Genomic DNA, 24,244 nt, shown 5'->3' with positions numbered 1-24,244 from the left:
GAGTTGCTTCATTTATTCTTAGAAGCCTTTTGCAAATGTAGCAAACCCTGGTCGCTTCAACATTCTTATAACGATGAATTCATTCATTGTGATTCATCAAAACGGAAAAAGAATCCAGAATTCAGATAATTTCAACGACAGAAGAATTAAAAACATTGTGTCCAGAACATCGTAAATGTAATCAGCCTATAGATCGACAATAAAAAGGATTGTTTGTTGCAGCCCTCATCTAAAACTTATGTAACACATTTTGTGTTTCTTAGTTTGCAGATGCTCAGAGTCTCATGTTAACAGGAATAAAAGATCTGACGTGAGATCATATCGCGGTGTGATTGTGCTAAAGTAGATTTTTCTTTAATTTCTTGCAACCAGTTTGTGTGGGATTTTAACTTTCTCTCTAAGCTGTCAAGTAGTATATTCCAAAAGATTCAAATCCTTTTGGAATATGAATTTAATCTTGTGACCCAATGTTCCATTGTTTTTATGGCTGCATTTTCCCATCAAACCAGAAATATTCTACATGCCTTTTGCTTCATTTTAGACACTTTTCCCCCAAAATTCAAGCTGCATATATGGCGCTGTGTAGCGTTTAAAATGATTTTATGCTAACGCCGGATGCAGTTTCAAGATGTGACTTTGAGAAATTGTTTTACAAAAATTCATAAACGTCTATACACAAGCAGCTGTACACACACCTTGTCTTCATCAAATGCAGTCTTAAATTGGCAAAGTTTTGAATTAAATCAGGTCCTTTCTGATTTCAATGAAACACTTCAGTTGGTACCGAAGAGGGTTTGATGCTCGACACCCGGCCCTGGACATCGCTCTGGTATCTGTGGAAACTTGACTCATCACTTTTGTTCAAAATAAAGTTCTATGGGTTTGAACATCATCGCACAAACAACACAATCTGATTCGTCACGGTGGATTTTTTTGAAGGATTATGGTTGCAACTGGAAAACAGAATCATCAAAGTCTTCTTCAAAGATATCTTTGTCCAAAATGAATTCGTTTTTCAACTTGATACCTGGAGACGAGCAGCCGCAACGGCCAATGGCAGTCCATCAAAGTGTTACTATTGGTGCGTCCGTTGTTTCCCGCCACCTCACTCTGACCACGAAACATAAGATGTCTTCAAGGAGACTGTCAGGGGACGTCAAGTCTTTTCTCTTATTTTTAAGGGGAGTGAGGGGTAGTTTTTTTTTTACTTTTTTGGATTAGGGATTGGAGGGTTTCTGCTCCGGTCAGGCTTTGTCATCCCGGCGTACCTCGGGCTCTGCGCTCTCATACCGACAGGCCCTCCACGATGATGACCAACACCGGCGTCAGGTCCATCAGGCTCTTCAGCATGTTCATGATGTCCTCGTGGTCTTTGGCTCCCTCAATGAACTCCTCTAGGGTCAGCTCACCTGAGTCAGGTAAAAGGTCAGAAGACAGTTACAGAGGGCTTATAATGGAAACTAAATGGGGTATACTTTTCCGCTCCAGTACCAATACTGCTTTTCAGGGAGTCCTGGCTTCAAACATTTTAACAAGACTGTTAAAAACATGTTTTTTTTATCTGATAATTTTGTCAGCAATTTATTTTATTTTAGTCTTAGTCCTTTTTTCAAATGTCCTTTTTCCTCCGAGTTGAATATTTCAGTCAATCTAGTGAAGGCATGACAATAATTTTGTAATATTAATCAATTATTTTTTACAGATTATTATCTGATTGGGAAAAAAAAGGTTGAGTGATTACAATTCAGCTTTGTAGCGATGGTCATTTATTACAAAATAAAGGGCCGGCACATTTTTAAATAGAGCTCAAAACATTAATATTTCCACCAAATGGTTGGAAAAGAGGAAAGTTAAAAAAAAAAGTTTAGCTGCCTGTCTTTTTATGTCAACAAAATTGCATGTTTGATATTGTTACCGTTAGTGTTTCATGACGTCTCGCCTTAGTTGTGGAAAAAAAGTTAGCTGACGAACACATTTTGTCTTAGTTTTAACAAAGTTAACCACTCTGTAGACTTGTCCGGTTGATTTCAGACCTGGTCTCCTGCAGGTTGTTCTTGATCACAGCTTCTTCGGCTACACGGATTTCGAGGATCTCCAGATCTACATTTTTTCAGTCTGGATTTAGTGTATTTTTTAAGGGTTTAGCGATGGTTTATTAACTATAAATGAAGAGGTGTCTCATTTTAACATCATTCGTTCGGGCTTTCTGACACAGTATCATCTGCATACAATCGGATTCTGCGCTTTCTCAGTTTAATCTCAAACTGAACGCTGGTGCCTTTTTCAGTTAAGTGCATATTTAAAACTGTACATGACAAATTAACAAACTTAAAATTAACAAACTTAATATTCTTAAATCCTTACAACTAGTTAGGTAAAGACTGTAAAGTTTGTCGTGAGGGTGGCGCCAGAGAAAAGGTAGTGTTTGTTACCGAAATCAAAGGGTTCATTCACCTTTTTAAGACATCTCTGCTCGTCAGGCACTTCATTATCATACTTGATTCAATTGTCATCAGTTCTTTTTCCAGCAACTGTTGCTGGTAGTAATAATAGTAGCAGAAACATTAGCATTAGTGGTAATAATTGTAATATCTATAGCAACTTGTTCTTTACCTTCTCCCTTCACGTCGATCTTTTCGAATATGATGGCGACGATGTCCTCGGGGTCGGTGTCTCTGTTCCGTGTAATGTCCTGGATGGCCTGCAGGGGGAAAAACAAACAGACTGACTTGGATGGATATCATAAAAACAGGAGAACAAAACAAGGGAAGTGTTTTTACTTCATGTAAAGATTTAAAACAACCTTTTAAAGGGTAGTCTGAACTTTTGTTCCACAGTGTTTAAAAAAAATGATTAAAATGAGACTAGATGAGTCTATTCTGAGAATAATCTGGAATACAACGTTGGGAATCGTAGGATCATTTTGCCTAGAATTAAAATTAAGAATAATTAAAAGAGAAAACGTCAAATAGAGGTATTTCATGTTTTAATTTTAGCATTTATGTTTTTCTACTCTCCATTTCAAGATTTAAAATGTCACTTTTCAAGCTGCTTCTTTCTTTTTAACATTTGGTTATGGCCGGATTATCTTGACCACCAGAATATAAAACTAAACTGCCATTTTTCTTTTTTTAATTTTCCCTTTTAATCCGTGGTCAAAATGAAAGTGAACATTAGAGGGTTAAACTGGGCTGAACTCTGTGAAATCCTTCAGACTGGTTTGACGTCAGGACTGACTGGGCTGGAGGTGATTTGCTCTACTTGCAGCAGCTTCCCGTCAGCTGATAGGTTGAGTCCATTCAGCAGATTAACACTCATCTAATTTCAGAGCTAATCCAGCCCAGTTTTCTGCAGCTTCAGCTCTGCTGATTCAGTTAATTCACACAGTTTGTAGGACATTTTGCAGAAAGCGTTTCAAGTATGTTCTTTGTGGCAAGTTTTGTTTACTCCCTTAAATTTATTTCAAGTTATGAAATGCATTTTGCGTCATTCCATCCAGAAATCTTCTGCAACCATTTTAATACTTTTATACTTCTCTAAATTCAGGCTGACATATTTGGTATCTTTTGGAATATACTAATATACTAATATAACTAATGAATTCAATTTATATCATTGTGTCATCCATAGGACTCATTTAAGGCAGAACTAGAGTAATACATTTATTAATATTCAACTTGTCCACCGTGACTAGTGAAGCACCCCATGAAGGACTTAGAATATTATAGATGAAAGAAGTGCAGGAGTATAGTTGCAACTGACTATTAGCTAAGCCCCGCCCCCTACGCTACCATGGAGCATCATTAACTGCACTCCCTGCAGAAATATTGAATTTTTGGAAAAACTAAAAAGTGATTTGAGCGAGAAGCAGACCAAAGGGTTTACATACTGTGTTTTTAAATTTCGACATCAGTAATATTTACTGTAATTTAAATACCATCTGGAGAGACATCCTTTAAAGTGGATCTCTTGAAATTTTAGTTTTGTGTGAAAATGGAGGATTTATTTTGCTAATCTGATAGAAACAGCAAGTTAGCTTTAAACTAATGGACCCCCGTTTATTTAAGCCTACATTTAAGAAATGTTTTGTCTAATTAACACCCTGAAACATCTGTTATCAGCTCCTGTTTGTAATGTTCTCATGGATGGACAGACAACTATCACTGGACCACTGTGATACTGAAGAAAACTTTAAAGCATTTAGATTCTGCAGCATCTTTTATCTTATTGTTTCCCAGTGTTTTATTTCATTCTGGTTCTAGTTCAAGTGTTTGCTGTGGGTTGAGCTCTAACTGTTGTCTGTGAGCCTGGTGATTACCGAGAAGATGGTCTCCAGCTCCTCCTTGTCGATCTTTCCGTTGCCGTCCTGGTCGAACAGTTTGAAGTACCACTTTAGTTTCTGGTTGATTTCTCCTTTCAGCATCAGACTGATGGCGGCGATGTATTCCACGAAGTCGATGTAACCGTCCTGCAGGCAGGAAAAGGGATCAGTTTACATCTGAAGATGTTTTTATACATGGGCGCTACTTCAGCTGCCCAAATCTAATACTGGCTATTAAATTGAAAGTATCGAAGGTTGACATCAAATGTCTTGTAAGACATATATATATATATATCTCACAGGTTCATAGTACTTTACTGTAACAGAGTATTTTCACACCGTGGTATTAGTACTTTTACTGTTGCTGAGTATAACCACATTTTAAGTACTTTAAGTAACAGACTATTTTTTCTGTGTGGTATTAGTACTTTTATTGGAACAGAGTATTCACCGTGTGGTATTAGTACTATTTTCATATTAATTTATAAAAATAATAATAGCTGTTTGAAGTCATAAATTCCATTGACTTCCATCCAACTAAACAAACTGCAGATTGAACCTCATTTTAAAAACCCAACATTTCAGCAGAGCCGTTGTGTTCTGGTGTCCTCTGACGAGCTGACCTCATTCCTCCTGAACTTCACCGCCACACACTCAAAATCCAATTAGCTCGCCTTTAACACATACAGCGGGGATAATTGCCTTGCATGCACTAGCTGTAAGCCAATTAGACAGAGAGCCAAAGAAAGTTCTGCTTCAGACATCTTTGTCCTGATTCACACGGCAGACTGGAGAAGATGTTTAACGCTTTGATCAGCAGAAACGGAAATATATGAGGAACATTTATGGTTAGAAAACATCTTCATGGATCCAGGTGTTCGACTAAAATAATATGAGACAAAGCATGACTTCTGGTTAACCTTCAAAATAAAAGCACAAAGTTTTACAGTGGAAGTTTATGGCTGACTTCTGGGAATAGTAGTTTAAGGTCCTCTTTTACCGAAGCTTCCAGTCTTATCTCACCGTCTTCATTTCACTTGACTGAAGTTTCATTTTTATGTCCCAGCAAACTCCATCCACAGATGAAAACCATGAGATGCAGTTAAAAGCTCCACAAAAAGATAGTTAGTGGACCTTGAAAAAAGGTTTAAAAATTGAATTTGGGGGATTTTATCAACTACAAAGGTTCTTGTTTTATTCGACAAACTGTTCAAAACCCAAAGAAATTCTGTTTTCAGTTACACATGACAAAGAGAAAGATGGAAACAGCAAAAAACTAACAAACGATAAATAAATGATCAAAATGAGTCTCGACTAGTCTTCCCATCCTAAAAAATATCCTAATGTATGACATCTTTATCTGTAGAAGATTTATATATTATTTTAAATTTCTGTTAATATATAGAGAAGCAATTGATTAATTAGTCATTAAATGTTTCGTGCACATACATGTGTCCAGTCAACATGGATTTACATGTTTTTTGGTGATTATATTTGTCACGAAAGAACAGAACTTCTCAAAGGAAAACTTTGTCTCCTCCTACAGATAAAATCTGACACGAAAACATTTCCCTTCCTTAAAAAACAAACAAGTGTTTTAATAATCCTCACAGAGATCTGTTTCTCATTTAAAGTGTCTGACTCTGTTCTTTCTCAAGAGGTTGAGAAACAACCATAATGTTCCTGTAGATTGTTCTTTATTCCTACAGTGACAATTTTTGGGGGAAACAAGCTGTTTTTGTGTAAAAATGTTGCTTCAACATCATCACATCAGTTTGGGACGCTGAACTGAACCAATTTCAACACATTAAAGTATTAAGTGTATCTTAAAACAGTAATCGTATGTTTTTTAAAAAAGGTTTTTCTACTGGACATTAAAAGATTCCTTTCTAATGTACTTTCATCGTAAGTGATGGAGTTAAAAAAGACTCCACAGTTCTTGTTGTACGATAAAAAATATATATCACCGTTTATCTAAAGTTTAAAATGAGGCTTCAGCAGTCTGAGTTAATCAAATCAAGTGAATATCTTTCAAAATAAGAGTCTTTATAAAAAAGTGTCTCTAGTTTATCTACAGTTGAGGGACAGTAGATGGACGGTATGATCACGAGGTGATCATTTTTAAAGTACGTATTTGTTAATGTTTTAAACATCTGTGCTTTTATTTTGAAGATTAGACAACAAAAGTCACCTGAGCGCACATTTTCCTTTAAAAACAACAACAAATAATCAACACAGTCTGCACCAGATGTTCACCTCGCTTTTATAGTTTCAGGCTGATTTTCTTACTGGAGTCTTTCTCAACCATTTACTGCCCCGGTAATTAAATATTATTATAATGAGTTTTATTTTATTTTAAATAATTTGTATAATTTAGATCTGTTATCCATCAGAAGTCTAAGTTGAACTAAAAATATTTTAAAATAAAATTATACAACAGAGGTTTACCTAGAAATTTTTGGAAAGCACGATAACCAATTTTATCATAAATCTATTTACACACACACACACGTTTGTTTTCTATGCTTTCTGAGGACAAGATACGTTTCCCAGCCCCTTTACACTGACCTTAACCATCCAAATGAAATGCATGGCTCAAATCCTTACCCTTTACTGTAACCTTAACATTACTCTCACCTGAAACTTAAAAAACAAGTCCGAACCCTCAAACTGATTTTTGGGTCGTAGTGGGGACCACCAACATGTCCACACTTTCCTAAATTGTCCTTTCAACGTCCAAAACGTGAAACTCTGTGTTTCGAACCAAATCTACATTTTTGTATATCTACAATATTTCTGCAACTTTTCCCGTCTATTTTTTATTCTGTAACATACCTGTAATGTAATAATGTAATTGATTTACACATAGTAATGTGTGTCTACTAATATAACTTCATGCTTTAAGTAACGCACAGTACGTGTAGCCCAAGACTGAGTATATCTTACCTTTAAACTTTGCATTAAATACTTCAAGGATATTTATAATTAGTCTCCACATTACAAATCCTCCTGGTTATGTTTTGGGAGAGTCAGCAGTTGAGTTTGAAAACTTAAAATGCCATATTGACTTTAAAGGAAAAGTAGTAATGTTTATAAATGTTGTTGTATGAAGTAGTCAGTGTTTTACTACATTAGATGTACTGCTGTGGACGTATTTTAGACACCTAAATGAATCAATATAATTGTAAGTGTACCCTATATTTAGAATATTTTCACCTCTTTACTTTAATGATGGGGAACTGAAACGGTTATCTATTTTCTTTTCAAAGACACCAGACTCCTTTGACAAAACGGTCATTTTACCTCTCAGAAGAGGAGTATCTGGTCTACTGTTGCCTCCAGCGGTTAGTTTGGTGGATCTGACCTAACCCTTTAAAACTTTAAAACCCTTTGCTGTAGGGAATACACTGAACTATGAACTATCCCATTAGCCTCTGCTCTCTGCGTCAAAGTCAAACACTTTATAATCTCTGTATTAAATCCGAAGTCACTGATGCCAATTACTTGCATGTGAACATACATTTTATTCTTAGAAAGAATTAAATAAAGAAGTTGTTTGTGAACTTGCAGAGCAGCAGTTAGTAACATTAATACAACAGAAAGTTTTTGCCAGCGAACAAGCAGCCGGTAAATTAAAACCGACACTGTTAATCTGGTTTTAACTGAAATGTTTAATCAGAATGTTCCATATAAAATGTAATATATATAAATATACACTATATATTTTTATTTGGTCCTGTTAGAGAAGTCAAAGCTCAGATATTTTCAATGTATGTGTTACAAAGTAATAATTATAACCTTATTTTATTAAGTACTGCATTACGTTACAACAAACATATTTATATATGTGTGAATGTATAAATATATTCCTCCAATCATAATATCCCCTCACCATTCACGCCAGTATTCAAGAACTATCAGCTCCGTGTAGTTAGAGTATCAGTGGTAAAAATAGCTGTGTACTTCTACCTGGACAGCTATTTTTACCACTGATACTTTAACTACATGAAGCTGATGGGTGTCATGGCAACAGTGAGTCTCAGATTGGTTCTGGCCCAGTTGAACCAGTGGACAAACCAGATGCAAAGACTTCACCAAAGAATAAAAGAAAACAGAAAATGAAATTTCAGCTTTCAACGGACAAGAACAACACAGCGGATTCATTTGAATATTGTTTCTGCTTGAAACGCACCCCGTCCATGTCGAAGGTGAGGAAGACCTGGTCCACGTAGCTGTTGGCGTTCTCCGTCATGCCCTTCAGACCCAGGATGGCCTTCAGCTCGAACAGCGTGATGAGGCCCGACGGAGACTCCCGCATGAACTTGTTGTACCAGTGGTGCATGTCCTCCGCCAGGATGTCATCCAGGTTCGAGCCGTGGTTCCCCATTGGTCCGGTCCAGCGGGGTGCACCAAGAAAAATAAAATAAAAAACCTCAAGAGAGGGAAGAATGAGGGACTCTCACCCTGAAGGAGAGGGTTATGGACAAAGAGACGGAACCAGCAGATCACACAGGCGTCTTTTGATCCACAGTGGACGGATGTTTTGAAGAGCGACAATAAGAGCTTGATAGAGGGGTCAGAAGTCCTTTTATAAAGACGAAGAAACGCAACAAAAAGAGTCAAAAAAGGGTAGAAATCCACGGGCTCGCCGGTACAAAGGTGGAGCCGGCCGACATCCAGTGACTCTGCAAGGTAGAGAGCAAACCTCAGGACTCTCTAACCCTCTTAGGTCCTGAAGGAACGAAATCAAGGATGCACCTAAAATAACTCTCTAATGAGATCAGGCCGGCCAGCAGCAAAGGTTCTGCTGCCAGAGGCCGAGCCAAGAGGCTTTACCTGCCGAGGTTCAGCCGAGGCTGTCCCTGGAAGAAAAGTGTTATATAAAACTCACCTGATTGTCCTGGTTCAGACCGGGAGATTCCCAGCTGTGAAGCCTTGTTTCCACCAGGAGGAGGGGACAGACGAGTCCAGGTCATGTGTGGACACTTCGACAGGCATTACAGGATCTTTAGAATCAATGGAAACCCTTCACCACTGGGGGAAATTCCTTTTTTTTTTTGCTCTTCACAAAGAAGAAATCTAAATATGAACTCACGACTAAAGGTCCGATACATCTGAAAAGGAGCTGAACGCTACAAAGACAAACCAACATAAAGACTTCTTCTTGCTGTACTGTTGCACAACAATGGTCTATAATAGGCTCAGAGCTGCTGGTAGTGATCCAGTTAAACCATTTAAACCAGTAATGACAACATCTCAGGAACACTGGGAATCTGACATTCTGGTCTTTTGTCTGCTTAGTTTGAACAACATCTATATCATTGTTGTAGAAGACAAGGTCTCGATAAAACAACGACAAAGAGACACAAAACGAATACAAAGAGATTTAAAATGACAATTAAGAGAGACAAAACTACCATAAAAACATTTAAACGGCGATAAAGATGTACAAAACAACCTCCAAGAGACACAAAATTAACTACCACAAAAACAAAAAGATTTAAAACAACAATGAAAATACACAAAACTGCCATGAAGAGATTTAAACTACAAGAAAGATAAACAAAACAACCTCCAAGAGACACAAAATCACCACAAAAAGACACAAGACTTCCACAAAGATACACAAAATTACAATAAAGAGACACAAAACTAGCACCCAAAATGACCCAAATTATTGGCCAAATGGCGCCATATTTGTGACGGACATACCCACAGAAAGACGGACACTAGATACTTTAAATTCAATTAAATTCACTTTAAACTAGAACATGAATCTGTTCATTATGGACAGTTTGAACTTTTCAACCCTCTAACCCCTAAAAACAGAGCCAGATCTGAGCATTAACAGCTTAACGGAGAAACAATGAGTGTGTTAATCAGGTCAGACTCAGAGTTATTTTAACAGAATGTAGCACCGTAAAAGCTAAGACGCTGTTGCTTGTGTCCTCCATTCCCTCGGCAGGACGTCCGACCAACTTGGTGGAGGGTGTTTTGAGGAGAGATGTTTTTAAATTCGAGGTTGAGTTTTTGGCAGTTGACATTTTTCCACCTACACACAGGTCAATTCAGAGTCGAGCTTTTTATCAGAGTGGAGAACTCAGTTTAAATGTTTCAGAAGGGAAGTTCCCATCGTCCTGTTGAAGGAAGATGGAGGAAGTATTTATATACCCATCAGCCTCAGCTGTGTCTCATGCTATATTAGCTAAAGTGGCTAAACTACGTCAACTGCTACTACGTGATGCCTGTTAGCATGTTAGCTCAAAACGCTGCTGTGTCTAAGTGCAACCTCACAGAGCTGCTAGCATGGCTGTAGTTTATTTAACTTAGTCAGTAACCGCAATTAGATTTTGCTTCTCTTTTTGTGGTGATTTTGCATCTCTTTCATCAGATGTTTATAAGAAGTGGTTGACACCCATTGGTTTGTGGATTGCCATTTTGAAGCCTTGAGTTTGGTATTTTGGCGGTAGCCATCTTGGATTACGGCCATTGTCTTGTTGTTTATTTGCAACCAGTAAACAGGAAGTGACCATATATGGACTGAGGAGGAGTGACGTAGAGACGCCATATACGTCTCTGGTGTCGACCTGTCAATCAGTGTGTAGCCCCGCCCTAAAGCATCCCCTGCTTTATGGTCTGTTTGACTCTAAATGGAGCATCATTTACTAAATGAACATCATGCTGTATTGAAGAAGACTTGAAACTAGAGATTGAGACCATAAACTCATGTTTACAATGTTTACTGAGGGAATAAATCAAGAGAGAAGTAGAGTCATTTTCTCATAGACTTCTATACAACCAGAGGAGTCGCCCCCTGGTGGACAGGAGAGAGAATGCAGCTTTAACACAGGAAACACTGACTTCACTTTTCAGAACCAGAGGGCGCCGCTTGGTCTCTTCGTGTTTGCCTATTTGAGCAAACAAAGATTAAATTGGTCCCGAACAACAATGTTCACCAAGTTGATTGTTTACCACGATTCACCATCTTGATAACATTGTCAGATTTTGTTGTTTTGGACACAGTCTGTGACCTTTGACCTTTTAATAATGGAGCAGAATGTTTTCAGACTCCGCCTCCATGGCAGTGTAGAAACAGCTGACTGAAACACCTGTTATATACATGAATCTCCCAGGATTCTCTGGGCTCCGGGTCTGTCGGTTTTATTTGGCAGTGAATCTTCAGTTTCCAGAGTGGCAGCCCTTTTTCTGTTGATCTGTTTTATTTCCAGCAGCGGGACTTGATCTGCGAGTATCAGAGGATCAAACAGATTATCCAGAGTAAGATTAAAACCCAGCGAGCAGCAGACGGGTTTGGGCCTCTAAATGTTTCTCCTGTGAGACTCGTCTGTTCCAGGTACGAGTCGTCCTAGATTAAGAGTTACTGATTTGGAGACGAGCCAGCTGTGGAAACATCCGACTGTCATCACTACCGCTGAGCCGTAAGTAGAGCTCCTACACCAACTCACACTTTCATTCATGTCTTATATATTATTTAAGAATTTAAACCCTCCACGTAAAAAAACAAACCTTGACGGTAATATTTTATAAAAAATACGTGTTTGTGTCTTTGTGTCTTTTTGTCATTTTTAATTTGATTTTGAGTCTCTTTATGGTTGTTTTTGTGTTTGTCTCTTTATTTTCGTATGTTGTTGTTGTTGTTGGTATCTTTTTAGTGATCTGTGTCTCTTTGTGGCTGTTTGAGTCTCTCTTAGTATGTTTTCAGTGTCTTTATGGTTGTTTTTGAGTTATTTTGTGTTTGTCTCTTTGTGTTTGTCTCTTTGTGTTTGTCTCTTTGTGTTTGTCTCTTTGTGTTCATCTCTTTGTGTTTGTCTCTTTGTGGTCATCTCTTTGTGTTTGTCTCTTTGTGTTTGTCTCTTTGTGTTTGTCTCTTTGTGTTTGTCTCTTTGTGGTCATTTTGCGTCTTTAGTTTTCATCTCTTTTTTTAAGATGTTTTGAGTCTCTTTATGGTCAAATTTAATGTATTTTTTGTCTCTAGAGTTGAACATCTTTACACTAGTGCTTTACTTGTTTTGTACTAAATATTTCTAATACATTTTCCTCTATATATAAGTTTTACTCAACTACATTTATCTGATAACTTCTAAGATAAAGATTAATATTTTGCAAACAGAACATGATGTTTTCACTGAAGTAACTGATTGAAATACTTCTTCCACCACTGCCAATGCTCAATATAAAACAAGGAACATTTTCAGAAAAAACACTTAAACACAAAGATAATCATGGATGTAGCAAAAATATGCATTTTAATATCAATTTTCAAACTTAAAGGCACAATGTGACGTCTCCAGTTTTAAATCTTTACTACATAATTTAGAGTTAATGTGTCTCTGTACGGTTTTAAAAGAATAAAACCTCCATGGTGGTTTTTTATGAATGTTTGGAATGAAGGCTTCAGGTTTTCTCTCTGACGGCGTTAACACAAACAAACAATGATCTCAAGACAAGCGTGTATCTTATTTTGACACTTTACATTTTGTTGCACAGCTCAAAATAAACAGACTCCAAAAGGCACTCATCCTCATCATCCTCATCATCCTCGTCCTCATCATCCTCAACATCATCCTCATCATCCTCATCATCCTCATCATCCTCATTCTCACCATCCTCATAATCCTCATCATCCTCGTCCTCATCATCCTCATCATCCTCGTCCTCATCATCCTCATCATCCTCGTCCTCATCATCCTCATCATCCTCATCATCCTCATCATCCTCGTCCTCATCATCCTCAACATCATCCTCATCATCCTCGTCCTCATCATCCTCATCATCCTCGTCCTCATCATCCTCACCATCCTCATCCTCATCATCCTCATTCTCACCATCCTCATCATCATCATCCTCATCATCCTCATCATCCTCATTCTCACCATCCTCATCCTCCTCATCATCCTCATCCTCATCATCAGTCACAGCTCTAGAAGCACCAAAGATATTGATGCAAACAATTAAATCACATTATATAAAAAGGAACAAATCCAGCGTTGCAGTGTAAAAAAAAGCTTTGAGTCGAGGATTAGTAAAAACAAATCAATCGTTTTCAGGACTTTTTTTTTTGGAAAGCTTCAGTTAAATTCCCAAACATCATCAGTGATACAAGACACAGTCAGTGGTCACCACAGAGATAACAGAAACCGCGGTGAAAGAGTTCCATAAATATTCGCCTTCGTGGTGTCCAGACTCCTTCAGGCCTCGCTGCTGCAGGGTTTCCCTCCCAGCCTCCCAGGGGCTCATCGGGCTGAACTCTCACTCGTCTCCTGAAGGAGAAAGAAAACGTTCTTTACTGATGATGTAAACGGTGAACTCAACATAAATATATTTCAAGTTTATATGTTTATCTGTAGACTTTATAGAATGTATTAAGACACAAATATAAACCTGGAAGAAGCAAATTAAAATGTGAGCAGAAATATCTTCTAATTTAAATGAAGGGAAATTATAAATAAATATCTGGTTCTCTCTGCAGAATAATAACCACATCATGTGCAATATTACTTCCATCGTACTATCTGCATTATAACATTGTACTACTTTTCAATATCATAAATAATATCACACTCAATATTCCATTTTCCTATTTTAGTTTCTATAAGGCTCTTGTTCTTGTATCACTTTGTATTTTTACTGTTGTTGTTTTACTGTTTTGTTGTAATTTTACTTTTTCTATTTTAGTTTAATTTTGTTACGTTATTTAATTACCTTACTCTTATTGCTATTGTGTTATATTTTGTCTCAGTATTACTTATTTTACATTTAATACTTTTTATGCTATAGTTCATATGTTGATATTGTTATTTTATTGTCTTTAATCTTTGTTGTTGTAATTTTTATTATTCTTTTTAAGTTGAATTTTTTTACAATATTTATTTACCTTACTCTTATTGCTATTTTGCAGTTGTGTCAGTATTACTTATTTTACATTTAATCATTTTTATTCTATTGTTCATATATATTGATATTTTTATTCTATTGTCTTTAATCTTTGTATTTTGAATTTTAATTATTCTTTTTAGTTTAATTTACCTGACTCTTATCGGTATTATATTATATTTTGCAGTGGTCTTAGTAATACTTATTTAAAAATGTATAATAATTTTAATGCTAATGTTCACATATGTTTATATTTTTGTCTTTAATCTTTGTTGTTGTAATTTGAATTATTCTTTTTAAGTTGAATTTTTTTTACATTATTTAATCACCTTACTCTTATTGCTATTATATTTTATTTTACAGTTGTGTCAGTATTTCTTATTTTACATTTAATCATTGTTATTCTATTGTTCACATATGTTTATACATTATGAATCACCTCGCTCTTTTCCTCTTCTTTGCTGTCTGTGTTTGTCTCTCCTTCAGGTGAATCTTCTTTCAGTTTTTCTCCAGTGGTTTCCTCCTCCTCCTCCTCCTCCTCCTCCTCCTCCTCTCCTCCTCCTTCTCCTCCTCCTTCTCTCCTGATGAAGATCCTTCTTCCTTCTCTCCTCCCTTTGATCCCTCCTCCTTCTCGTCTTCTCCTCTGGTCTCCACGCTGGTCTTTGACTCGTCTTCTTCGTGGGACTTGTTTTTCACAGTCGAAGTGTCCGTTTTGTCCTCTTTCACGTCATCTGTTTGATCTCCTCCTCCTCCTCCTCCTCCTCCTCCTCCTCCTCCTCCTCCTCCTGTTGTTTTATCTTCTGGTTCAGTCGAGGAGCTCAGAGACGCTTCCTCTCCCTCGGTGGCGGCGCCGACCTCCTCTCCACTGCTGGACTTCCTGTTGCGGCGGGACGGAGGGCGACGCTTGATGGAGTGGCGAGCTCGGCCCTGGAGGAAGAACCAATGGGAGCAGAGACAGAGAGGTGAGGTCATTGTCTTAAGCTTTAGAAGCTTTTTTATTGGTAGAAATAGATTTAATGAATTCCTTTATTCTCATTTCAGAGAGAACAAAACAAACAACATCAAACATTAATGAGATTAAAAGACTTTAAAGGTTAAAGCCCTGTTGTCGGTAGTAACAAAACTCTCTGACTGACCTTGATGTTGGAGTTCGACAGGATGGATCCCTCTGCCACGGTGGGAGGAGCTTCAAAGGAGGCGGGGCTTTCCTCCTCAGTCCATGGCGAGGCAGTGACCGGGCTGGTGGGCGGCGGCGTGGACGAAAAACACCCGAAAACAGGGGCGGAGCTGGGGGAGGGGGGTGAAGGCGTAAGGCAGCAGCCTGAAGCCGGGGCTCATCGGAGACGGCAGCAAGCCAGTGGGAGAGAGAGCCAGGTTGGCCTTCACACACAGAGAGAGAGAGAGTGAGAGTGATGTCACAGTGATGTCACAGTGATGTCACAGTGATGTCACAGTGATGTCACAGTGATGATGTCAGGCTGAAGCTCTCCGTCCACACCAGCAGAGAGCAGCAGAAACCAGGTGAACTCACCTGGAGCTTCTCGATCAGAGCAGAGTTCCTCTTGGCTTTGGCAGGTAGAGAAGAGGTGACGCCTGGAGGCTGCTGACACACACACACACACACACACACACACACACACACACACACACACACACACACACACACACACACACACACACACACACACACACACACACACACACACACACACACACACACACATTTTGCACACACACACACACACACACACACACACACACACACACACACATTTTGCAAAGTTATAAGCAGTAAAAGCTCTGTTGAACCTACAATTGTCTCTCTCTCTCTCTGTCTCTCTCTGTCTGTCTCTCTCTCTCTCTCTCTCTCTCTCTCTCTCTCTCTGTCTCTCTCTCTCTCTCTCTCTCTCTATGTCTCTCTCTCTCTCTGTCTGTCTCTCTCTCTCCCTCTCTCTCTCTCTCTCTCTCTCTCTGTCTCTCTCTCTCTCTCTCTCTCTCTCTCTCTCTCTCTCTCTGTCTCTCTCTCTGTCTCTCTCTCTCTCTCTCTCTCTCTCTCTCTCTCTCTCTCTCTCTCTCTCTCTCTCTCTCTCTCTCTCTGTCTCTCTCTCTCTCTCTCTCTCTCTCTCTCTCCGTCTCTCTCTCTCTCTCTCTCACCTCCTGGTCGTCTCCGGGGGTTTTGTTGAGCTGTAAAGAGCGAGGAGGTCGTCGTCTGACTGGCTTCTCCTGGTAAACAAACAACAATTATTTGTACAGTTGTAATAAACGTCTAATATCTACTCCACTAATTAGTGTTGATTTAGTCTTTAGTCAACATATCTGCAGGTCAGTGAACAGAGTCAGGAGGCAGTCGGCTTGTTAGTGTCATGGATTGATTACTGACCAAATCCTCTGTGAATGAAAACGACTACAAAGAGACACAATATATAACCACAAAGGCCAAATAATAATAATTTATTGAATCCCAGATGTAACTATGTATTCGTACACTGGACAGCTACATGTAAGAATCATGTGAAGGACGTTTACTGTATTCCTACATAAATATACATATCCTAATGAAATATAGAAATAGATTCCACATGTTCACAAACATGCTGTATGAACCAGATCAACAACAACCAGTCAGAAACAAAGTAAAAACTTGTTCCTCTAACTGTTTGTAAAACAGTTTAACAAACTTTTCAGGATGATTAAAGTCTCTTTACGATCATAAAACATCATGGGACAGAAAATACTAATTATTCTTTACCAAAAAGTGACATTTGATACTGAAATAGTTTGTCATGAAGAATCAACAGTGTTGACACTCACAACATGTTCTCTCTCACTTTGCCTCATTTCCTGTTTCTCTTCTTCTTCTGCAGCACACTGACACGTGGCTGACACGTGTTATTATAATATTCCAAAGAAAACGAGACGAATAACATTTAAAAAACACAATATATATTAAAGTTAATGATCTTAATCACTTTAAGTGTTTTCACAATGTAATTTAAAAGGACAATTCCTGTGTTTTTAATGTTAACTTACAGTAGTTCATCACTTTACATGTTGGTGCATTCAAGGACACCCCGACACCTCAGTTTTTACAGACAGGTTTGACACATTAAAATAATTAGAATATTTCCTGTCCATTTTGATTCACTTTGTCGTCGTTTTGTCTCCTGTTACAGTCTTTTGATTGTCTTTTTAGTCGTTCTATCTATCGTTGTTATTTTGTGACTTTTTGTTTGTCTCTCGTTGTCGTCGTTGTGTTTTTTTTGTTGCCATTTTAAGACTCTTTGTAGTTGCTTAGTGTCATTGTAATCTATTGAGTTTCTTTGTTGTTTCCTCTCTTTTTGTAGTTTTGTGTGTTTGTCTCTCGTTGTAGTCGTTGTGTTTTTTTGCTGCCGGTATGAGACTGAAGTCTTTTTGTAGCTTTTTTTTGTCTCTTTTTTCGGCCGTTTTAAGGATCATGTTTGTCTCTTTTTAGCCGTTCTGCATCTCTTTGTAGTTGTTTTGGTCCAGGGATGCTGGAACAGTAGTCCAGTTCAGTAATCCATCCACAGACTCTGTTTTGGTGTCTACATGTATTTGCTGATTTACAGACATTAAACTCACCGCTTCATTCCCAGCAGCATCGTGTGGACGAGTCGAGCCTTTGAATCTGCCTGCAAGTTCAGCCACCGAGGGCCGGGACGGAGCCTCCTCCTGAGGGAAGGACGGAAGGACAGGAGGAAAAAGGATGTAAGGTACCATCAAGGCTGGTTTCATCCATTAAAGATGTCACATGTTGCTTCTGTGTAGCATTGTGTCATTTCACTTCTACATTTCTGAGCATTTTAAAGTCTGATTTCTCTGATTTTTCTGTTTTTCTCTATTTTATTCATGATCCCATATAAATCATAATTAATGCCATCGACAAAGATCCAGAAGGTAAAACTACACAAAGCACAAAGTCCATTTTTTAACCTTCTTGAGGTGTGAAATTAAGATCTCAAGTTAAATCAACAACTAAAGTTAGCGTTGTGTTCGTAATTTGAAACACGCTAATATGAGCACCAGTTTCCATGATTTACAATATTATCTCTTCAAACTACAAAAGAGAGAGATTTATATCTCAACAATGCATGCTGGGAAATCTGCTCACACACTGATGATGTTTCTTTACAAACGTATTACTCATTCATCCACAATTCATCCGATAACAAGACTTTAAATCAGGTCAACTGATGTCTGGAAAGTAAAATCAGACATTTTAGTCAAATTAACTTGGAATTAATAATAAAACTATCATATTTATATTAAGTTAATTAAATAAAGGTTTAAACACCTAAATGAAGTGGGAACATCTGATTATGCTGCTGCTGCCACTATGACTACTATTCTTGCTGCAGGTGACTTCCTCTCTGCGGTGGCGTGTTGGCAGCGTTGTGAAGTTTAGAAAGGTAATGTGAGTGTTATCACCAGGAAGGCAGCTGCTCATTAGAGACACATCCGAGACAACATGACAACATGTTTTCGAACATTATGACCTGAAGGGTTGGTAGAGTTCACACCTGACAACCTCACTACGAGTCAGAGAGTTAGCTCCAATGCTAACTGCTGCTGCTAAAACCATCATGTCTTAGATGTGCATTTAAATAAATAAAGAGCAACATGTCAATCAGACAGGATTGGAATTGTGGAAATGTATTTTATTTCTTATTTAATTGAGCTACACCTGTCCTTGTGTAGCTACCTCAGACTCAAAACGACTACAAAGAGAATATGTATCACCCCAAAACTGAAAAAGGCCACAAAGAGACTTGAAAACGACATAAAGAGATTTGATACACAACCAAAGAGGCCCAAAATTAACAAAAATATTCAAAACAACCACAAAAAGACATAAAATGGCCACTTAGCAACGTAGAATGGCTACAAAGATACTGAAAACCACCACAAAGAAACTCAAAATGACCATAAAGAGAATCAAAACAAACACACCTAAGTGCAAAATAAACAAAGAGACTTAATACGAACACAATACGACGCAAAAATGACCAGAAAGAGACACAGAATGACTACAAATGTACTCAAAATGTAAACAAAGCGGCTAGAAAGGTACTAAAGCCCACCACAGAGCCACACAAGACTACCTTAAAGAGATGCAAAGCGACCACAAAGAGACGAAAAACAACCACAAAGAGATTGAAGACACACCTAAAGAGGCGCAAAATAGACAAAAAGATTCAAAACAACCACAAAAGACATAAGATTACCACAAAGTTACACAGATAAGACAACAAGATACTCGCAACTACCACAAAGAGATTCAGAATGGCTTCAAAGACGCTGAAAACAACCACAAATAGAATCAAAACAAACACAATACGACACAGAATGACCACAAAGAGACACAGAATGACCACAAAGAGACACAGAATGACCACAAAGAGACACAGAATGACCACAAAGAGACACAGAATGACCACAAAGAGACACAGAATGACCACAAAGAGACACAGAATGACCACAAATGTGTTCCAAATAACTGAAAAGCGACTGCAAAGATTCACAGAGGCTGTTAGCTTAGAGGCTGTTAGCATAGCTCGCTGTCTGAAATAACCTCTGTTTCTGCTGCTTCTACTGTTTATTTCTACTACTAGTACTACTGCTACCAGTGTACTTCTGTCACTACTTCTACTACTCCTAATGCTACAGCCTCATTGTAGTTGCTAGGTCGACAGGGTCACGATCCCTCACTGGCTTCCCACCAAAGAAAAACTGTAACAACTCAATCAGACAGAATTATAAATGTTTTGGAGCTGAAAACAGAAAGATATCAGCAACTTCAGTCCAAAACTGTTGTATCGGTATGAACATGAGGACAGTACAAGTCTATTAGAGGATTCTGACAACCACACACACACACACACACACACACACACACACACACACACACACACACACACACACACACACACACTCAGTCAGTCAGCTGTTGACGTGTGGTTGATCCACGTCCATTTAAGCTGAAGGTCTCACATTGCTGACATTCAACAGATAATGTAATCACATCGCCTGGGACGCACACACACACACGCACACACACACACACACACACACACACACACACACACACACACACACACACACACACACACACACACACACACACACACACACACACACACACACACACACACACACACAGGGTCGTACTCATGCTTTCCACAGTGTTTAGTCGACCAAAGGCAGAAGCCGAAGTAAAAAACAACCGTTAAACCACTTCCTCTTTCTGTGTGTGTGTGTGTGTGTGTGTGTGTGTGTGTGTGTGTGTGTGTGTGTGTGTGTGTGTGTGTGTGTGTGTGTTCATTCCAGTTAATTTTAAGAATAGCTGCTGTTTACGTCATATTTATGACAGTATTTTTTTTAATTTTCTGTAGTTTAAAGATGACTTCAGATCAGTTTTAGCAATTAGATTAGATTTAATTTAATTAATAATTAACATCTATTTTTTTTCTTTGACAGCTACATGATGGTGATGAAGATGATGATGATGATGATGACTCCCCATCTCCAGGTAAGCTCTCACTCCGCTGGTCTTCATTCCAATAACTTAACGAGTTACATTTGATGCCGAATTTACAAGAAGGTGCAAATACTTAAATAAATAAAGAGTTTCACAAACTCAACAACTCTTAAAACACGACTATTTTTAAAGGGAGTCTGGTGACGTTATCGAACTGTAGTTCCTGGAGATAAAGTACTGCGTTTATGTACAAATCCAAGGTACTTGCTCTCAGTTTGAGTATTGGTATTTGATTTTCTACTTCTCCACTACATCTCAGAGGTACTTTTTACTGTACTACTTTAAATATTGTACTTTTTAACTCACAAATACACATTAATGCAACAGAAACATCAGATATAATAGTAAAACATTTCACTGATCAATCAATACTTTTACTTTAACTACATGTATATACTTTTACTTCATGAAGGTTTTGAATGCAGTATTTTCACAGTGTGGTATTAGTACTTTACTGCAGTAAAGGCTATGAATACGTCTAACATCCCTGTTGGATAGCTTTGTGAAGATGACTCACTATTTGCTCAAAAGTATTTTGATTTGCGGGACAAAGTTCACTCAAGTTATTTACTTCACTTTAATAAGTGAATCCACTTATTGTTGAATTTCTGGAATTAATTCCAATTTCTGTTTTAAATGTATTTGTCCGTAGCACATAGACTCAAAACTGACAAAATACATCATAAAACGTTAAATTCTGGTATTTATTTCAATAACTTTAGGAAGTAAACAATGTTTCTCATCTGTTTAACACGGTGGGTATTTATGACTTCACCACAGACTTGAATGAATGTGCTCACAGTGACCTGCAGTAACCTCCAGGTCAGTGAACACACACACACACACACACACACACACACACACACACACACACACACACACACACACACACACACACACACACACACACGTGCAGCATGTTGCTCTGCAAGTTATTTTACTTTAATAAAACTACATATAAAGAACACAAACCTCACACAAATAAAAAATAAGTTTTATTAATGTCTATTCTGTCTCAAAGATGGGAAAAAACCTAATATATAAACTAAATATAAAATAAGTAAAATATATTTTCCCTCCAGCATCAGTTCGCTGAGTGGTTTTCACATTAACGCGTCACGTTTCATGTGTTGGAATCGTTCACATTTTATCCGTGGATGTCTGACACATCTGTCACTGCGAGAAATGTCCTCTGATCCACAAATATGTGGTGCGTTCAAACTGCCGTTGGAAAGCTAGGACGTCCGGCTTTCAATGGAGAATTTATAAAGAGGGAAACACGATCTTCTGATGAATATAATATCTCGTCAACACTCTGAGCTGTTTGTGTGCTTGTGAGCTAAAAACAATGCACGAGAACCAGATATTTAAAACGCAAAATGGAGAGTTTTTTGTTGACTGTTTGTATTAATATTTGACCTTTTATGATATAAAGATAATCTGTACTTTCCTCGCTGCAGAAAACACAACTGTTGCAATTAATTAAACTACAAAACTAACATTAATGCACAAGTACGAGTACCAAACGACCTGACGACACTCCTCAGGCGCTCACCAATATGTTTCACTCAAGTCAAATAAAGCTTCTTATCTCATCAAACTTAACCTGCAGATGTATTTAATATCAAATCATGCAAACACAAAGCAAAAATCAGAAATGAGCAGAAATGTCATCTAGTCTGGTGAGCGTGTGCAGAAGTTTTATTGAACTAGTTTCTCGTTGTGTTCTCCAAACTTTGATTCAACTGAAAACACACAGAACAACAAAACAACAACGAACAGAAGCGGAGAAACTTTAGAAGAAGTTCTTTACCTCCATCCTGCTCGTCGTCTCTCAGCTGCCTCCTTTATGTCGAGGACGTGTGAAAGAGAGGGAGGGAGAGATAGAGAGACAGAGAGAGGAGGCCTGCAGGTTAAATATAGAAGCAGAGTCACTACAGACACATAGTGAGAGAGAGAGCAGCTCATGTTCTGTCACATGATCATTTCTCTTCTTCTTCTGCAGCTTCATGTTGATTAATAACATTTGATTTATGTTCAAACCACAGAACAGTTTACAATAAAAGACACTGAGAGGAAATACACGAGTTAGTGAGCAGTAAACAACGACATTACATAGTAAATAACTACACCGAAGCCTCTTTCACAATAAAGGTCCTGGTAAATACAAGACAATTAAAGGTATTGTTATTTTATTAATGCACACATTTAAATAACATATGGACATGCATCTGAATCATAGACTGTATATAGGAAGTGGACGTGGTCACTCATTGGTTTGTAAAGTGACGTTATGAAGCCTTGAGTTCGGCAATTACGGTCGTCGCCATCTTGGTTTTTGCAACCAGTGAACAGGAAGTGACCCTATTAGGACTGAGGAGGAGTGACGTAGAGACGCCGTATACGTCTCTGGTGTCGACCTGTCAATCAGTGTGTAGCCCCGCCCTAAAGCATCCCCTGCTTTATGGTCTGTTTGACTCTAAATGGAGCATCATTTACTAAATGAACATCATGCTGTATTGAAGAAGACTTGAAACTAGAGATTGAGACCATAAACTCATGTTTACAATGTTTACTGAGGGAATAAATCAAGAGAGAAGTAGAGTCATTTTCATATTGATTTCAGCAGTTTTTAAAAAAATACCGTTTGGTTATTGAACGATGTGAACAATGATTTCAGATGGCTCTCATCATATAATTTTTTTCAGACATTATAGATTAAATTCTGCTCTATTTTGACAGTTTTTTGTGTTTTCTTACCTTTTAAGTAAGTCGTCTAGTCTGAGTTTAAACGTTGAGGTAATTAACTCACATGAGCTTCATTCAGGAACATTCCCTCCTGCGTCTTTTCACACCATGCCATGAAAAAACGCCTTAAAAATCAACACAAGAAAAACGATGCGTTGGAAGACGTCTTATTTTCAGGAACAAATATTATTATTTTATAAATTATTTATTATTTTACAGGCTGGATACATAATTCAGGCATTGTTACATTTAAATAACATTTAATAAATGCCGTGTGTAGAGGACGTTTATCCGCGGCTTATTTACAGTCTTTGTGTTCCTGGTTTTGCTTGGAAGAGATGAAACATTAACACAGTTAAACTATAAACCTGATTTGTGTCTCCCGTCACCAACATTGATTTCCCTTTTATTTTCATGAAAGTCAGATTCTTGTGTCTCGCTGTAGATCGCTGATTCATTGCGGTTGACAACACATCAGCTTTAACCGTAGGCACAATTGTTTACAACAGCATGGCATGTAAATGAAAAGTAAAGCATTTTCAATGACAACACAATACTCGCAAACAAAAGAAGGACTTCGCCATTAACTAAAACTGATTATCTTTCTGCAGCAAGTTTTATTCCTGCAGGTTGATTTAGATAGAAATAAAGCAAAAACACCAACCTAAAATATGTTGGAATATTTCTTAAATGATTTTCAGAAATGTTTGTGTACTAAAAAGCCA

At 37.9% G+C, this 24,244-nt stretch overlaps 2 protein-coding genes across 3 annotated transcripts; both read right to left on the bottom strand.

Annotated features, from left to right (window-relative positions):
• Positions 1–1,284: 1,284 nt before the first annotated feature.
• Positions 1,285–8,708, bottom strand: guca1d (guanylate cyclase activator 1d). The gene is made up of 4 exons (XM_054626460.1): positions 8,514–8,708; positions 4,319–4,468; positions 2,614–2,701; positions 1,285–1,409 (listed from the first exon to the last, which is right to left on the bottom strand). The coding sequence occupies exons 1-4, from the start codon at positions 8,706–8,708 to the stop codon at positions 1,285–1,287; spliced, it is 558 nt and encodes a 185-aa protein (XP_054482435.1).
• Positions 8,709–12,567: 3,859 nt separating this feature from the next.
• dub (duboraya) lies at positions 12,568–22,656 on the bottom strand. 2 transcript variants are annotated; one of them, XM_054625212.1, is made up of 7 exons: positions 22,585–22,656; positions 17,816–17,905; positions 16,370–16,438; positions 15,747–15,818; positions 15,352–15,595; positions 14,655–15,142; positions 12,568–13,602 (listed from the first exon to the last, which is right to left on the bottom strand). In XM_054625212.1, exons 1-5 carry the CDS (start codon positions 22,588–22,590, stop codon positions 15,428–15,430), a joined length of 405 nt encoding a protein of 134 aa, XP_054481187.1. In that variant the 5' UTR covers positions 22,591–22,656; the 3' UTR covers positions 12,568–13,602; positions 14,655–15,142; positions 15,352–15,427. The 2 variants fall into 2 exon arrangements, with proteins under 2 accessions (XP_054481187.1, XP_054481188.1); XM_054625213.1 differs by having other exon boundaries at positions 15,747–15,815.
• Positions 22,657–24,244: the final 1,588 nt, after the last annotated feature.

This window comes from Anoplopoma fimbria, chromosome 24 (genome assembly GCF_027596085.1).
Source record: "Anoplopoma fimbria isolate UVic2021 breed Golden Eagle Sablefish chromosome 24, Afim_UVic_2022, whole genome shotgun sequence".
In the NCBI taxonomy this organism is placed as follows: Eukaryota; Metazoa; Chordata; class Actinopteri; order Perciformes; family Anoplopomatidae; genus Anoplopoma; species Anoplopoma fimbria.
Note: the sequence above shows the minus strand (reverse complement) of the source record. Positions and strands in the feature narration are given on the sequence as shown.

What these genes read in the sequence shown, in the direction of transcription:
- guca1d (XM_054626460.1), bottom strand. Translation starts at nt 8,708, where the DNA reads ATGGGGAACCACGGCTCGAACCTGGATGACATCCTGGCGGAGGACATG. An exon ending in AGCTGGAGACCATCTTCTCG is followed by an intron (nt 2,702 to 4,318) that starts GTAATCACCAGG and finishes TTCCCCCTGCAG; the next exon opens with GCCATCCAGGACATTACACG. An exon ending in GATCGACGTGAAGGGAGAAG is followed by an intron (nt 1,410 to 2,613) that starts GTAAAGAACAAG and finishes TACCTGACTCAG; the next exon opens with GTGAGCTGACCCTAGAGGAG.
- dub (XM_054625212.1), bottom strand. An exon ending in CCCCCGGAGACGACCAGGAG is followed by an intron (nt 15,819 to 16,369) that starts GTGAGAGAGAGA and finishes TGTGTGTGTCAG; the next exon opens with CAGCCTCCAGGCGTCACCTC. An exon ending in CTCTGATCGAGAAGCTCCAG is followed by an intron (nt 15,596 to 15,746) that starts GTGAGTTCACCT and finishes CTGTGTGTGAAG; the next exon opens with GCCAACCTGGCTCTCTCTCC.